The sequence below is a fragment of the Orycteropus afer genome, unplaced genomic scaffold (genome assembly GCF_000298275.1).
Source record: "Orycteropus afer afer isolate SDZICR_OR568_19922 unplaced genomic scaffold, OryAfe1.0 scaffold00490, whole genome shotgun sequence".
Lineage (NCBI taxonomy): Eukaryota > Metazoa > Chordata > Mammalia > Tubulidentata > Orycteropodidae > Orycteropus > Orycteropus afer.
Genome location: NW_006922077.1, coordinates 834,656 through 852,147, shown reverse-complemented (window position 1 = coordinate 852,147; position 17,492 = coordinate 834,656). Strand labels below are relative to the sequence as shown.

Below are 17,492 nucleotides of genomic sequence, written 5' to 3'. Positions count from 1 at the left end.
ACCCACTAAAGTGATTTCACCACTTACTGATATGTCTCTTGTTTGAAACACAATTTCTCGTTTATAAGCCCAGTTTACCTCTGAAAAGCCATCGGAAAGGCTTGATCCTTGAGCAGGAATGGCTATCGATAGGCAGCCAACCACCCATTGGTCTCCAAAGTTGGAGAAACAAGTTGCTCGGAGACCTACCAACATTCAGACCCAACATGGTATAGATAGAAACCAAACCTTTCATTCCTGAATCATTCTAGTCAGAACACACTAGATTCACCTTCCCTCCAACCAACCATCATGGTTTCTCTTAACTTCCAACCCACATTATTGGGGTTAGGATGTATTTCCTGACTTTCATTGACACCAAAGCATCCATATTCATTGTCTCTTCCAGGTGAATTTGTTAGTTTTAGTGGGCATGGAAAATGATAGACTCTAGATAGGAGTGCCTCTATTTTTAACCTCAGTGTAGTCTCAGGGGAAACAGAAGACAGATATTAGCATACAGAATGGCAATGAGTAAATGGGAGAGGACCAAAAAAAGTTCAGAATTAAACAGGCAGAAAATAGTTAATATTTAAGACAGAACCAAGTTGATATTCTTTTCTGTGGATTTTTATAGCCTGGGGGTTTCACTGGTTGCATTCCCTGGAATAATGGGATGGGTACAGGCTTTGGAGTCAGACACTAGTGCTGCCACGTATTGGCTGATGCCCTTGGATAAGTTGTTTATTTTCTCTAAGGCTTTTATTTCTTCACCAGTAATAGTGAACATTCCTTTATTGGTTGTTCCTACTATTAAATGAATACTTGGCACATTGTTTGGAGTTTATGACATGCTCGAAAGCGGTAGACCCTATTTTATCATAACTCCCATTATTGTAATGTATGTCTCTAAGTATATAATGTGTTTTGCACACAGTTGAATGTTTGATGTTTGATGTTGGATACATAGGCAGGCCGGACTGTCTCTCCTACCCTGAAGGCACTCCTGGTAGGCACGTACTTTCACTTCCCATTCTAGGCTAAAACTCTTCTGTTCTGTGGCAACAGCTTGAGCACTCTTGTCTGGCTTCCCTTCAATCTTAGACTTGTTCACCTCCTGTACTGTTTAGTAGTTGGTACAACATGCAGCAAGGAGACCCTCTTCCCTCGCGGCAGAAAAGCAAGGCAAAGAAAGTCTGCAAAAACAACCAGGGGTGTTAAATTACTCATGTTTATTTTTAACAGACCTTCAGCCAGTACAGTACAAAACTTACAGTAGTATATCTCCGTTACACAAATATTTACTTACAATATATTACATATACAAAATGCTTTGCGATAAGTCTCAAAAGCTAGTTTAACTCCCCTAGAGAAAGGAGAAAAACTCTTTAAAAAAAAGGGAAGGGGAACCAGAGGAAGAGAAGAGGAGGCGAAGGGATGAAGATCAAAGGAGACACCAAGCATAGGCTACAGAGGAAACCCTGGGAGAAGGAGAAGAGAGGTGGTATTGCACTTGCTTCTGTGTTCTCTTTATTTTTTTATTTTTGTTCTTCATAACTTCTGATTAAAAATATATATATATATATATATATATATATATATATTATATACACAGGAAAGAAGCTGCCAGAAGTTACAAAATCCCATCCGCAGCTTGGACACGGACACGAAAAAACAAAGATCTGGAAAAGTGTCTATTTAGAAATGTTTTTTTTGTGGTGTTGATTTTGAATATCAATATAAAAGGAAAACACCTCTTTTCTCCATATGGGTTTCAGGTTTTTTTTTTTTTTTTTTTTTTTTTTTCTCTTTTTGGTGATTGTTCCTGTATGTTATGTGGTGTGTGTTTTTTGTCCTCTTGCTTTAAGGCTCTGGGAAATAGAATTTTGTACCTAAGACCCTGGTTAAAGTGCAGTGATGGTCTGGAGAGAGACAAGAGTGCCCCTCTCTCCCCTCCTTAGCACCTGGTCTTGCCCTTCCAGTCTCTGCTCTCCCGGGCACAGGTACAGCCTCAGGGCATAGTCCTTCATGTTCCAGGCAGTTCTTGGTGCCAAAGCTGCTAACTGGGGGAGGGGCTAGGAACACTCTAAGGCTCTGATACCCCAGAAGGGACTAGTCATAATGAGGTGCCACCAAATACACAGCAGACACAGAAGAGGTGGTAGAGGGTAGGCCTGTCAGGAAGGGGCTCAATAACCAGAACAGTTCAGGAGAGCCCCAGATGTTAACCTCAGTTCAGCTGGCACCCTGAAACAGGAGCCAGTAGCTTCGGGTGCTGATGAGAGGACTCCTCTTCTCTAGAGACCGCTGTCCTCTGAGCTAACTCCCCCATCCTCTTGCCCTTGGCAGCATCTGTTTATTGCTATGTTGTCAAGGGGGAATGGTCACCCCACAATGCCCCTTCCTGCCAATCTTGTTCTTTCTAGGGGAGACCGTGTAATGGGGGAGAAAAAGGAGGAAGAGGAGAAAATTTTTTAGGGTCTCCAATCCCATGAAAGGGTAAGGCAGACTCTTCCCAGAGCCCTTAAGAGCCTCAATCCCAGGGTCTGTTTTTAGCCAACCCTTTACCATCCCCCAAAAAAATCCCTGATAGGGAGTGAGAAAAGTAGGAGGCAAAAGAGCCAATAAGGAAAAGACATGTAGAAGGAAAGATAGAAGGGAAGAGAAGAGGACAGAGAGAAGGACCAAGTGTTGGAACTTGTGAGGTGTTATGTTTGGTTTTTACTTTTTTTTTTTTCTTTTTTTCTTTAAACATAGAAAAACAGCCTTTGGTTTGAATCTCAAGGAAGCAGAGAGTGGCCTTGGGCAGGGAACTCTCGTCGAAAGACACCTCCACTTCCAGTGTGGAGTTGTATCTCCTGCTGCCCCCTTTTCACTAATATTGGGGTACCCGAATAGCTAGGGGTCTCTGCAGTAGCCAGGAGGAAATGGCTTCCTCTTGTCCCATGTCTGGGGACTGAGTGTAGAAGGAGGCAGTAAAGGATGACCCCAGTCCAGTTGTGCCCATCCCATTCTTGCTGGGACAAGGGTAGAATGGGGTAAGAGGCATGTGCCCTTGCTCATTGGGGGATCATTTTTGGTTACACTGAAAATTAGAAGAGAGAAGAGATAACACTCTTTTATTCCTGCCACTGACCCTAAGAACAGGGCCCAGGATCTGGAGAATGAGAGGGTGAATCCTGCTGGGGAGGAGGAAGGAAGGCGGCAGCATGACTGAGGGGTTGAGATACCCCTTTGTCATCAGGCAGCAACCTGCTAGTTCTACAGAATGGGGCCTAAAGGAGCCCCTGAGAGTCTAGGAAGGTCACTGGAGTGAAGAGGTTTGAGAGGTGGAGGAGAAAAAAAACTCTTGGCCCGCCCTCTTCCCATGCCCTGGCTCCCAGATAGGCACCTGTGGTTCCCAATGTGTCAGAGACAGAGGGTTGCAGACCTAGCCTTGGCCCCTGAGAATATAAAATTGGGGCATTCCAAGGAGAGAAAAACCACCACTGAGTAGGCTGGCAGGTTGAGGAGACTAGAGCAGTGTTGAGGGGTGTTCCAGGAGAGAGAAGAGAGATACCACATCCTAGAGGGAGGTCCTGAATGTGGGCTTTGGGAATTCATATTATTAGGGGAATATCAGAGGACCCTCAGTCCCATGGTGCTTGGGTAGAATTTCTTAAGCCCCTCCTACTTCCAAATGAAGAAATTCTTTATTTGTTCAGGAATAGTGCAAGCTGCCAAGGTGAGAGGGCACAAGAGGTATGGAGTACCAGGGTGAAGGGTCCCAGAGAGGAGATATAATGCCACAGAGCTAAGGTAGGGCCAGAGGGAGGTATCCACATCAAAAATGAAGAGTCAGGTCATGTAAAAGGTGAGCACTTAAAGCAAGAAGAAGCTCAAGGTCTCTTAATACTAAGAGGAGCTTCCTACCCCTAGGGCTGTTGGAGGAAGCTGGTTCAAAGAGAAAATTTTGGCCTAAGTGGAAGGGCGCTGGGGGTGGGAGGGTGGGAGAATGGCAAGTGATTGATCACGTTAAAAAAGAAAAAGAGGAAAATAAAAACCAACTAATTATCTTAATAAATAACTCCATGAGTGTGCTAAGATAAGAGAAGAGAAAAAGGGGAAACATAAACAAAAGGCCTGTCTCATCACGTGCTTAAATAAGTCAGGGTAGAGCAGAAGAGGTGAGGAAGGGTCAGGGTCAGATGTGAAGTCAGGTAGCCAGTGGTGAGGGCTAAAAGCAAAACCCCTTGGGATGTGGTGGGGACAGGGCTAAACACCTGTAGGTAGGGGGAGTGGAGTGGTGGACTGAGGGAAGGGGTGGAGGTCACTAGCCCACCTTATGCTCCCCCCGGACAATATGAGAAGAGAACTCGTACCGGTCCTGGCTGTGGTAACCACAGATGTTGCACTCAAAAGGGTCTCTGAAGCCGTGGCAGCCCATGTGGATAGTGAACATGACATGGTCCAGGAAGAGGATGCGGCAGTGCTCACACTTGAAGGCCTTCACGGGCTCGCCGCTCTCGCCCACCACCCGAAGCACTTCCTTGGAGGGGCCTGGGGTGCCCCGTGGTAACCCCTCCTGTGGCTTGGGGTCCTCTTTGGCGTAAGCAGGACTAGGCCGGCCCACCATAACGGTGGGAGGTGGCTGGGGTGGAGGACCCTGAGGGAGGGATACCACCCCAGCCACCCGATCTTCATGGTTGCTCTCTGTATCTGTGGAGTCCTGGCAGCCGTTGCTGGGAGATGCCCCAGGGTCAGTCAGGGGACCCCGAGTGTGGTAAAGCAGGGGGCCTCCATCAGCCAGGTCCTCAGGTCCCTCACCTGCTTCTCGGGACCCTGGGAGCTCCAGTCGACCGGGGAGGGGCTGCATCTGGGTGTAGACAGAGCTGATGACGGGCGTGAGTTCTGAAATGCAACTGGTAGGTGGAAGGCGAAGGGGACGCAGGTGCTCTGCTCCCACGAAGGCCAGAGACCCTCCATAGCCAGGTTCCAGGCCATGGTGTGCCACCAGCTCCACATCCTTCTCGTAGCCACCCGAGTTCACGTCGTAGGGCAGCTCCGAGAGGCTGAAGCGCATCTGCTTTTCGCCTGGACAGAAGTAGATGTCAGAGGGCTGGGTTTGGAGAACTCCTGTGCTCCCTCAGGTTTACTTCTTTGTTTCCTTACCCATGGCACAGGATGTCATAGTGTTTCCCACCCCTCATTTACTACCCTCGGAGCCCAGGGCCTCTCTGAGGCCGTACCCTGACTTAAGGCTGCAATCTTAGAGGAGGACTCAGTCCCAGTCCACTGATATTTCATACTTTCTGTATGACCACAAAACTCTGGGTCCTTGGAGAGCTAATAAGCGGGGCCAGGTAGTAGAACCATGTAATCACTTCCTTTCTCTGACTCTAATGGCCCTTCTTGCAGCCCATGTAGATTGCTATTCTCAAAAAGTGGGAGATTCTAAGGTACCCTGGTCCCCATGCCTTCTACCACAAGAGTCCTCAACACCAACCCCTTACCACCCTTTTGTGGTACTTCCTCCCCCTCTTCATTCCCTTCCTGTTCTGCAGATAGGCTCAGCACCAAATCCACCAGACCGCTTTATTTTCATCAATCAAATCTCCAGTTGGTCTAATGACTATCAGAGCTCAGATTTCTAAGAGCTGTGGCTGAAGGCTGATGTCTCCTCTTCATCTGGACTCTTACCTACAAACTTCTGGGGGGTGGAACGCTTGCGTTTGGTGAGGCTGTTGGCCAGACGATCAATGAAAGTTGGCCGCTCGGAGGTTGAGTGCAGCATGGAGTCTGGCACCATCTCCAGGTCACGTATCTCATCACCTGGTGGGGAGGAAGTGGGGACAGAGTTGTAGCAGCTGAGTTGGGGTGCCACTGGCCAGAAACCTTCCCCTGGAAGGTCCTAGCCAAGGATGGTCACATCCTATGCCTGGAAAACTGGACTTTGCTTACTTGACCCTACCTAGAGCTCATCCAAGTAACATTTAAAATAATTTGGGCTCAACCAAACAAACCAAACTCATTGCCGTCAAGTCGGATCCGAATCATAGTGACCCCTCCTTGAGTTTCTGAGGCAGTATCACTTCAGAAGTAGATTGCCTAACCTTCCTTCCAAGGAGTGGCTGGTGGCTTTGAACTGCCAGCTTTCTGGTTGCAGTCAAGTACTTTAGGCACTATGCCACCAGAGCTCCTAATTTGGATTCAGTTATGTACATTTGACCCTTGATTTTATATTTCCTTCTGTTCTCTCTCTTTCATTACACTGGGGACATAAACCATATTGCCCCCTACCTCTGGATCTCTTTATAGTACCTACCTCAGGGCCCTTTATCAACTGAGATGCCTACAGCGGGATATTTGACAGATTTACTGGGTAACTGTCTCCTATTCCACAGGCCTCAGCCCTTTGTTGGGAAGGTGCTAGAATTATCCTTGCCCTGCACTCCCTCTGACCCTGCCTTCAGCTCCACCATAGTCCTGCCCAGTCCCACCTGGTTGGCCAGCCAGAGCTTGGGATTCAGTGCTGAGACTCTGCAGGTAGTTGTGGCACCGCTCCTTGTGCTCCTCCAGGGTACTCTGCTGTTTGTAGCTTCGGCCACAGTAGTTACATTTGTAGGGCTTGCCCACTGTTGGGGAGGAGACTATGATGGAGAGAGGACACAAATAGTATCAGAGTTGCTTCTTCCTGTAACCTGGGTCCCCCACATCATCCAGAAGCAAGTGTACACTGGTGTTGGGGGGGCATTGCTAAATTGAATTCTTCTCTTTGTTCTTTTCCCACCTTTAGGCTAATGTGCAGTTATGAGATGAGAGGGAGGTCACAGGACATGTTACAGCTTTGGATTGGTGTGGGCCTCAAGATGGCCAGGTTGGTGCTCAAAGAAACGAGGACCAGAGACTTTGTAGGAGATTGTCCCAGGCAGGTAGGCTAGCCCCACCCCAGGTTATCTGACTCTGGGGCTCAGGCTGTGGTTTAACCTTTCCATATGGCGGGTGGGTGTAAAGTGCTGTTTATCAGACAAGGGGATTTTTTGCTCGTGAACTATGTTTTGGTTTGGGGGAAATTGGTGGGCCGGGTGACAGAAATGAGAGCCCTCAGATCTGCCTTCGTAGGGGGTGGCTTTCATTGACCTTTACTTGTACTTTTTCCTCCATCTCTAGTCTGGTCAGACTGCTTATTTTCTCTTTCTTCCTGTCTTTCTACAACACTTCTTTCTATACTGAGGTACCAAGAGCTCCTCAGAAAAACCATCACTAGTATAGAAATTCTGAGAAGAGAAAAATAATAAATGAGCAGAGAGGAAAATAGAAGAGAAAGGAAGAAAAAACCTTCAGGGGGGTTTTCTTTGTCTTCTTCCTTTAATAAAGAATTGATATTAAATATCTCATTTCTCCTGAAGAAAAAAATCATTGCAAAAACTGAAATGGACACTTCCTTTAAAGACAGCTCTTGAGCTATTTGTGAGAGGAGAGAAAAGAGTGAAGAGAAACAAGGTATTGTGTGTTTTCTGTATCTTGCTACTACTGAATAGGGAGGCAGGAGAAGGTCTCTCCAGGGGGCTGGTAATTACTGCGCACCCCATACCTAAGCTGAACCTTGATGGAGTCAATCTATTGTCATGTGCTCTTGCTCTGTAAACTGTAGTATTTTGGGGTTAAGATGATGCCATGGTTCTGTCACCCAAGACCATTGGGGAAATGGCTTTACATCTAAGAGAAGACTGATTCTTCAACCCCTTTTTTCTTATAGTGCAGGTTGTAATAGAATCTCACAGAGGTGGCACTTAATAGTGTATCTTTTTTTTTTTCAATGTTTGCTTTTGTCCTAACAATCCCCCACAGGACAACATTAAAAATATCCACTCAGTTCCTTTCACTTTTCTTCGTAAGAATTTTAGGGGCTAACCTGTCCTGTTCCAAGCCAACAGGGGGAGCCGCCCCTCCTCTGAGGAAAAAGAGCACCTGTTTCTGGCAGTAGACCTGGATATGGGATTCCAGCTCAGCTAAGGAATAGCTAGGTGACAAACCACTCTCTTTTTTTCCTTCAGTTTCCTTGTCAGCAAAACAGGGATAATAACAACTGCCTTGAATTGTTATGAGGATCACATGAGGTAACACAAACAAAATGCTCTGTATATTACATGAATTAATGATGGTCTCTCTCCCCATTTCTCCATATACATATAAAGAGATCCCAGCTCTAAGGTAAGAGAACCTAGAACCAGAGAGATGGCTGAAGAAAATAGAGGATGGTGAGGTGATTGTGCTGTTCCTTAACTCCTGGCCCAGGGGAGTATAAGAAAAGAGAAAAATACTAAGGAAAGTTTCCAAGGACAGACCTTACTAATTCTTTCACTTCTTCCCGCCTTTTCCCAGTCTTAGGCTCCCTTCTTCCTTCCAGCTAAGCTCCTGGCCTCTTCCCAAATCCAAGATAAAAGCTTAAAACTCAGTAAACACCTGAAAAGTACTATCTGTCCAGCTGATTCGGACAGATAATTGATCAGGAATCTTGGGTGGACTGGTAAACCTTAATCTTAACTCCCTGGCACTGGTCCAAACCCTGACCTCCAGGCACCCAGGCATCTTCTGGTTCTTGCTTTTGGCCTTGCTCATGCCTCTTGGGATGTGGAATGGAAAGGAGATACCCTTTTCCCCTCTGGATGTCGTATGCTCTCTTTTGTCCAGCTTGAGGGAGAGGAGGAGCCATGGATATTTACATGGAACAAGAAGGAAGTACAGACAGACAGCAGTTGGCGCAAACCTCCATTGTTGATGGGGTGGGGTGAAGATGATGGAAGGTATGGGCGTAGAGTTTGTGGGTCAGAAGTCGGATTCCCCTGGGTCTCAGAAGTGGGGGGTAAAGAAGTACAGATGACTGGCATGAGCATGAACTTTAAAAAGCAAAAGTCAGGGAGGGTGACAGTTACAAGGCAAGAGCGCTGTGTGTTCCTTTTGCTCCGTGTCATAGAGTATGGCAGGTGTAAAATACTCTAGCAGAGAGCCCCTCAAAATCCCCATGGGGTCCCACTGCCCAGGGAGGGGTTAGAGAGGCAGGATGACCCTGTCTACTCTCTAAGTGCTCTCCTCTCGTCAGTGACAAAGACTGCAGCTCCCCAAATATAAGAGAAGGTGCTGAGCTCTACTTATTGGCTGTGCTGGGCCCTCCCTCCTCCTTCTCTCCTCTTCCACTGGACAGGTCACTGACCTGAGTGCGTGCGGAGGTGGCCAGTGAGGGCATCACGCCGGCGGCAGGCATAGTTGCAGAAGGGGCATTTGAAGGGCTTCTCCCCAGAGTGCAGCTTGATGTGGCGTAGCAGGTTCCCTTTCTGGGTGAAGGAGGCACCACACTGGTTGCAGTGGAAGGGCCTCTCACCTATACGTGAAAGACCAGATCCCAGAAGACTGGGTGAGAGGAACTTTGAAGGTTGAACCTAATGCCCCATTGTCTGCCTCATCCCTCTCAAGAGGAGGTGCTTGGAACACATTTCTGAGGGGCAGTGCTGTGCCATACACAAAAATCCTGTTTTATAAAAATCGCTTGAGGACAAGAGCCCTTAGGAAGGTGTGGCAGAGAGGGGTGGCAGGCCTGGAACAGTGAGAAAAAAGACTGTTACCAAAAACAGCCCCACAGGGCCTACTCTGCTCTAGAAGTCCAAAGCCTGAGGAAGCTGGGAAGAGGAGGTATCTGCTGTCTTTTTTTTTTTCTTTCCATGAGGAGGTCGAAAGGCCCAAACTATACCCAGGATCCTTCTTGAGACCATAACAGCTTCCCCAACCTCATGTACTGAGAAAAATTCTTACTAGCTTTTCATTACAACAACTGTGGAAAGTGCCAGGGAGGTACAGGTGTTGAAGAGAGTCCAAGTTCCACCTTCCTTTTATTCTGTTAACTAGAAACTGTGCTGGGAGAGACCTTTCCCTTCCCCCACTCCCAGTATGGCCTCCTCCAGCCATACTATCACCCTGGCACCACCTCTTCCTCTCAGCCCTGAACCCCTCTGGCTTACTTACCAGTATGGCTACGCTTGTGCACCATGAGCACGTTGGGTCCAATGCAGACCATGCCACAGACATCACACTTGAGCTTGCCATTGGGCAGCCGGATGCCACCAGGGGAGTGAGGCTCTGGGCCACTCCCATCACAGTAGCCCAGGGGCTCAGACAATGAATCTTCCACAATCACACTGTCATCCTTCTCCAGGAGCCGCTCATCTGGCCCCAGCAGTCTGCTCGACTCCTCATCGCTGTACATCTCCACCTTGATGGAGTTGGCTGGAGGGTGGATTAGTGTTTAGGACAGAGACAGAGAGAGGAGCTTGTTCCCAGGCCAGAATGGCACCCCTGAAGTCCAGGAGGCTGTCTCCAGGCCCTGAAATGTTTAGGCCCTAAAATGAGCCAGCACCCTAGTATTCTGGGTAGGTAAATCAGGGTCCTGCTGGGACCTGAAGCAACTGTTTCCTTCTCTCTCACTCGCTAGGCAAACAGACTTCAAGAGAAACAAGTTGGGGTATGTAGGATGTCTTTTAGGATTGGGAAGAGAAGAAAGCTAAGGGGAGCCTTTTCCTCCACTCTCTTGTCATTAAGAAAGATGTCTGGTTTGGCCCTGGGCAGGAAGCCAGCGAGTAACAGTGGCGGGAAAATAGTCCTAAGAAGACTGAAGGGACAGTAGGCTAAAGAGAGAACAAAACCGGAAGACAGACATGGTTCACGTTCTCCTACCTCAGAAGACTGAACCCCTCTATCCTCCTCCCTCCATACAATTCTGAGGTGGTGGGGGGAGTGAAGGAAGGAGGAGTTACTGAGGAAAATGCTTTGGCTCTCGTTCTGACCTACATTCCTGGCTATTCCAACCATTTAGAGAATGTCATAGATCTAGGGCCAGCTGGGGAGGGGCAGTCTTAGGGACCCTGTCTGGGCAGGAGAATGGTGGTAGTGGGTAATGGAGAGGTCCTTCTCCTCTCTATTTCCTGTTTAGCTTCAACTAGTGACTATTTCTATCTACCTGCTTTTCCAATTCTAAAGTTTCCCTTTGGCCCCTTTACCTTAATCCCACCCATTGCCTCTTTTATTTCCATCCTAGTCTAGCAGTGATCCTTCACTCTCCTCGCAGATGCCAGGAAAACCCTGGACACTGAGCTACTTAGTGCTTTTGAAGTCTCTGAGCAGGAAACAAGAGTGAGGCAATCATGGGGAAATGGTTGCCTATGGGCGGTGAATCAAGGCCCAAAAGCAAATGGGGTGCCTAGTGACAGAAGTGGGTAGAAAGGTGCACTTACCACTGAGTGAGCGACTAGGAGAAGAGTGCTGGCTGTTGGGGGTGCTCACTGAGGGCCCCACTGGGGCCCCAAGAAACTCCTTCTCCAGAGATGAGTCCCCGCTACCTTGGAGGAAAGAATAAGACAGTAGGTGAAGTTAGAACTACAGTCACGCACTACCTGCTGCCTCATCTTTAAAAACTTCAGTTACATTCTACAAATAATTCATTTTATAGCCACATACAAGGCAGTGCCATTGGTAACACCATACCTTGTATCCCCGCCGGCCTGGGTGCCCAGTGCTGACTTCCGCGAGCTCAGTGGCTGGGCCTTGCCCACCCTACCTTTATCTAGGCCTGAGGGGAAGAGCATCACTGCCTGACGTCCACAGGAAGCAGGGCTGGGGCTGGGCGGGCCAGGGCGGAGAGGAAAATGGGGGCCTCAGGAGGGAGGCGGCTCAGGACAGACGTTCTTCCCTACTGTTCCTCTCCGGAGCCCCCAACACCAGGTTCGGGATCTGCAGGAAGGGCAGCTGGAATTGTCCCTGAATCTAATGATAATAATAGTAATAATAACGATAGCAGCTAACATTGAGTACTTTATCTGTGCCAGGTATTGTTCTATACGTTTTAAATGAATTATCTCATTTAATCTTTAAAACAACCCTATGAAGTCAGTTAACTTTGCAGATGAGGAAACAGGCACAAAAGAGGTTATGTCACTCGCATAAGGTCACACTGCTGGTAGTAGTAGAACTGGGATCTGATTGCAGATATTAAGCGGCCCATATTTTTAACCACCTCTTACACAGCCAATTGGGAGTGACTGTTTCGATATGGGAGAGATGGGCTCATGAAGACTTTCTAGAGGAAGCAAAAATTTGACTACTCCAAAAAGCCTGCTATCTAACATGATTCTGATCAAATATTTACTACTTAGTATTTCCATGACATAATCAATTTACTTTCAATATTTTCATTTTAATTTGTTGACATTGCTTTGTAAAAATGTATTTTCAGAGTTTCATGTATGTTTTTGAAAATCAGATGACATACCTAAAGATATTAATTTCTTTTTAAAAAATCCCTCCTCCCCACAGTCTTCTGCACAAATAACACAGGTGAAGTAAACACACATGTAGACAAATACACACATACACAGACATGTATCATATATGTGGATAAACTTAAAGAGAATATGCATACTGAGTTACACACACTCAGCCTCAAACATTATCTCTAACATGAACATGCATGGATGTGTGCACACACAGGCCTAATCATGGAATAGAGAAAGAGACAAACCCTAAAATCCATCCCTAAAGTCCACCTATTAGTACTTTACCCAATTGCCCAGCTACGCACATACTTACTTTCACAAAATAAAGATTCCATTATAAAATGGTTGGAGTCTTGGGCCTGAGGCAAGAAATCCGGAACACACCCTCCTGAGGGATCCCTCTCCAGCTTTGGTCAGTGGGAAGAAAACAACCACTCAGGACTTTGGGACCATTTCTCATTCATATCCTCTCCTAAAAGTCCCATCTCCCCCATTTTATCCCTTCAAAGCCTGAGAAAATTTGCTGACTATCTATAGGAAAAACAAACAAGCAAACAAACATGAGGCTTAAAACTTAGTTTCTCCAACTGGGGCTCTTTAGGTGAGCCATGGGAAAAAAAAAAAAGTTGCCTGAAATCAGAACCATGCACACATCATGAAATGAGCATCTCATAGCTGTGGGTTTAGACTTGTAGAGTCAGGCCTAGTTTTAAAGTACATCCTTCAACTAAGTGTAGGGTTTACTGAGACTGGAAGGGCTAAAAGGGTATCTTCCCATCCCTTTCCACATGTTACTGCTGACTTACCCTAAATCACTTGATGTTGGTCATAGGGGAAGAACAGGGCTCTGGGCCCTGGAACTGAGTCCTTGACTCTTATCTAAAAGGAGGAGAGAGCTTGCTGGAAACAGGCTGGTCCTAGCCCCCTAGACGAGGTTGCCTGTCAGCACCTTGCTTGTGATATGGGGAAAATACCTTTACATGGACATTAAGGGGATAATATCCTTTGTGGCTCTCTGTATAAGACCTGGCAATAGGAAGAACAGGCTCCTCCAGACTCCACCAGGAGTTCAAGTGGCTCTTTGACGCTGTTACCCTCTCTACTAAGGCTGAGAGGGACAGCAGGCTCAAGTCTACTTTTATGGGGCTAATACATAAAAATGAGTCAGTTCCAGGGGTCAGAAAGTCTTTCTGGGGCCCCAGGGGTTTTGTGTTCTAGCCTGAGGGTGAAGGGTACTGACTAGTCAGATTTAGGAAGTTCAGCAGTTCCTCTCTCAGCCCTAGAAACCCCAGTGAGGGAATTTCAAATGTGTGGGACTCCCAAGAAATCCCAGACTGTCAAAGCCAAGAATTAAGGTTGCTGTCAGGTCTGAGAAATTTTCTTGCTCCAAGTCATCATAGATTGGCTGAACCCCACAGAGGGCAAAGCTAACTCATGAGGTTTCTACCGGGGAGTTAAGAGGTGGGTAGAGGGCAGAAAAGCTGGAGTGAGGGAAAGCAACCAGGGAAACAGCCCATAAATGCTAAATGTGTTTCACATGTTGAAGGAGACTAGTCCTCTGTTCTTGTAGCCTTTCCTTGAACCCTTCAAAGAGTGGGCTATCTCTAGGGAATAGACATGAGGTTGGAGAAAGCCCTGAACCTCCACACTTCTCTGCAAGGACTCTCACCATAACTGCATTCCCTTTCTTGACCATGGGCTCCTGGGTGGCAAGCTGCTAGCCTGCTAGCGGGGAACAGTGGGCACAAGAGCAAAGAAAGCCGCCCATCCTTAGGTCTATTGTGGGGAGGAGAGGCTGAGGCCCCTTAGATCTCTGTTGCAGGCTGAGGCGGCTGCCGCCAAAGCTCCTCTTTCCACCTCGATTCTCTCCACTCCCCATTCCCATCCAGGCCTGTCTCGGCATTTCACCCCAAGCAGCTCTTCATCTGTCCCTAAGGCCTAATCAAGATGTCACCACTAGCTTCCACTGTCCAAGTCACTGTCTTTGCTTAGCAACGCCAAACACCCTTTCTCATCCTCCGCAAGTGTGAAGAGGAACGCCCCCTCCCCCCGCCACACACACACACAGCCCCCATCCTCTCCCTCTCCTCAGGCTTGGGAGTTGTTACAGAATTGGCTCCCTAGCCCCAGCACCCCCCTTACCCCCCTCCACTAGCCGCCTTCTGCCTGAACTTACATTATCCTTCCCTTGCCGGTGAGACCCTGGGGTGCGAGCGCGGCCGCCGCCTTGGAAACGGCGAGGGAGTGCGGGTGGTGTGTGCATGTCTGCGTCTCGGTGGCAGGCAGGGGTGAGCCCAGCCACTCACCTTCCAGGAAGCGTGGATTCCTGGAAGTGAGGGGAACCGCCGTCATTTCGCAGGCAGCGGCAGCGGCACGGTGAGCAGGGGCCCACGGCTGCAGCCAGCAAGAAGAGCTCAGCCCAGGGTGTATGTGTGTGTGTGAGAGAGAGAGAGAGAGTGTGTGTGTGTGTGTGTGTGAGTGTGTGTGAAAGAGCGTGAGCGCGGGAGCGTGAGCAAGCTTGGATATGCTTGGGGAGGGGGCTGGAGAGAATATATATGTGTGGATTGGGGGGTGCTAGGCTACAGCATCCCTTTCCTAAGCAAGTGAAGGGGTGGGAGTAGGGTTGTGCACAGGGAGGGGGAGGCAGATGCCATTGCCCTTGTGCCCAGCAGACAAAGAGGAACTGCACAACAAATGCCTGAGAGAGACAAGTGTGTGCAAGAGAGAGAGAGAGATGGATGGGCCTGCAGGGTGGGAGGGAAAAAGGGGGGATGCAGGGAAGGCCCAATCCTTTGCCAGCTGGGGAAGCCCTGGCCCCAGAGGTCATGGGGCCCAGGACACAGAACAGCTTGGAGGCTCTCTGAGCGGCCCCAAAAGGCTCACCACCACCAAACTCAGACACGCCTTTCCCTCCTCCTCTAGGAGGGGGGTTGCTCTCAGATTTAGGGACAGACAGCCTCTTCCTTCCCAGCTGCAAGGGCCCAGCACTGTCTGGTCTCAGACTAGTGTTGCTGTATGGCCCTGAGCCTTTTCAGATCCTGGTACAGTCTCTCCACCACCCTTCTCCTCCTGCGCCCCAAGGGCCCCAGCAGCCGACAGCCCTGGATGAATCTGCCCTCTATCAGGACAAGGCCTCTGCTCCTTCCCTTCCAGAGGAGCTGCTTACTGACGTCCTGACCTACTTTGGAAGACTAGATTTTCTGATTCCAAGAATTTGGGGGTGGGAGGGGCCGTGACACTTTGGGCTGCCTACCCCTGGATTCCTTTCTACTAAGGTTCTCTTAAACATTTCACAGTCCCAGAAAACTTGGGACCAAGGCTGCTCAGTCAATTAATTGCTTGAGCTAGGTTTGAGCGACTCAGTTTCCCTTGAAAGACAAACTGGGCTGGGCAGAGAATCTGTGGTAAGTTAATGGACTCCTCCTCCTTCCACTTCCCTCCTTAAATGAGAAAGGGGGTCAGACTCAATAGTTTACCTTACTTTACCCAGGTGTTGCCAATGACTCTCAAGTCTGACTCATCTTGCTATCTCCCTTAGCTCATGCTAGTAATTCCTCCATTGGTTCCACTTCAGAGTAAAAAATGAAGCTATAGGTAATTTCCAGTGCTGCCTGGATTTCTGATGGGGATACTCTTCATGTCAAAACCCAATCCTGGCTTCCCTTGTCTCTTAATCATTTCCTGTCCTGGCATTCTAAGGGTCCGGAAGAAAAAAAAAAATTCCTTCTGTCTTAGAGACAAACTCTACCTTCAGCCCTTTTCTACACCCTCCGAGATAAAGCCAGAGCCAGGTAAAGTTCCTAAATTCTTTCCATTATGTTAAACCTTGGGAGGCTATTGATTACTTCTACATCTTTAAAACCATTCGTACTGAAAGTAAAGATCTTTCTGTCTTAGTAGAGTATGTAGGAGCTCTGGTAGCATAGTGCCTAAGGCACTTGACTGTTAACCAGAAGGCTGGTGGTTCAAACCAGCCACTCCTTGGAAGGAAGGTTGGTTGGGCAATCTACTTCCATAGTGATACCACCTTGGAAACCCAAGGAGGGGTCGCTATGAGTTGGGTCCGACTTGATGGCACATAACAACAACAACAACAAGTAGCAGTATCTGACAGGTGTAAAAAACTAAAGCACTTTAAGATCATGGAAAAGGATTGGGGAAAATGAGAATAGGGCTCTATATGCCTACTTCAAGTTGTAAACCGTTGGCCCACTGGCTGGATTCAGACACTGATTCAAAGTTTGGCTTACCCTATGGAGAATTTTTTAAACCACTGAGTACTTTTAAATAGTAATATTCCAAATAAAAATCTAGAAATTTATACACATCCATTTCAGTGTGATGGATTGCTTTTTATATGGCCTTTCTCACCATCATCTTGTAATTCCCATGAGATGATTGGGTGTGGCTATGCAAATAAAGTGATTTTGGACAGCTTGCTAACAATGCAAATAAGGTGCATGGTGGCGGTAGGACCATGCAGATAAGGTGTATGGAACCCTAACAAGGGATTGGTCTGTTTTGTCATCCCAGAAGCAGGAAGTAGGGACCTCACTACCACCAAGAAAGGAGCTAGGAGTGGAGCATGTCCCTGGGACCTAGGATCCCTGCACTTGAGAACCTCCTAGACCCATGAGACAGACAGAGCTGTAACACCGGAGACAGTGTGAGACAGCAAGAAGCCCTGGCAGAGAAACGGCGGCACAGAGGCAGCAGAGCCAGGAGATGGCACGGTGGGCTTCCCAGCCCACAAAGTGAGAAAGTTGAGTGCCTTCAAGCAGAAGGCTTGCTGGCAGAGTGGGGTCCCTCTGGGCACTTGGCAAAGCTAGGGTCCCCAACCCACAGAGCTAGAGAGCTGAGTGCCTTAGGCCTGAGTGGAGTAGCTCAGGCACTTACTGGTGGAGCTAAAGAGCTTTGTAACATTTTCCTGAGCAAGGCAGAAGCTGGGCTGGCCCAAGAAACTTGAGGGGCCAAGGGCCAGGGAGAGGACTAACTGTGGGCACGGCCAAGAAGCTGCCCTGACCAAAGAACTGTATCTGTATCCTGAATCATTCTTGATCCTGAATTGTAACCTGTTACTTCCCAATAAACCCCGTTACTTTGAGTATGGTCTGTGAGTTCTGTGTGGCCACTGCAACGAATGATCAAAGCCAGCAGAGAAGTAGAGAATATAGTTCTGCTGTCAGAATTGGTAAACAGGTTGAAAGAGCA

At 48.0% G+C, this 17,492-nt stretch overlaps 1 protein-coding gene across 1 annotated transcript; it reads right to left on the bottom strand.

The window, feature by feature from the left end:
• Nucleotides 1–4,291: 4,291 nt before the first annotated feature.
• On the bottom strand, nucleotides 4,292–14,633 carry IKZF4 (IKAROS family zinc finger 4). The gene is made up of 7 exons (XM_007955101.2): nucleotides 14,588–14,633; nucleotides 11,244–11,348; nucleotides 9,979–10,239; nucleotides 9,173–9,340; nucleotides 6,459–6,608; nucleotides 5,659–5,790; nucleotides 4,292–5,052 (listed from the first exon to the last, which is right to left on the bottom strand). The coding sequence occupies exons 1-7, from the start codon at nucleotides 14,631–14,633 to the stop codon at nucleotides 4,292–4,294; spliced, it is 1,623 nt and encodes a 540-aa protein (XP_007953292.1).
• Nucleotides 14,634–17,492: the final 2,859 nt, after the last annotated feature.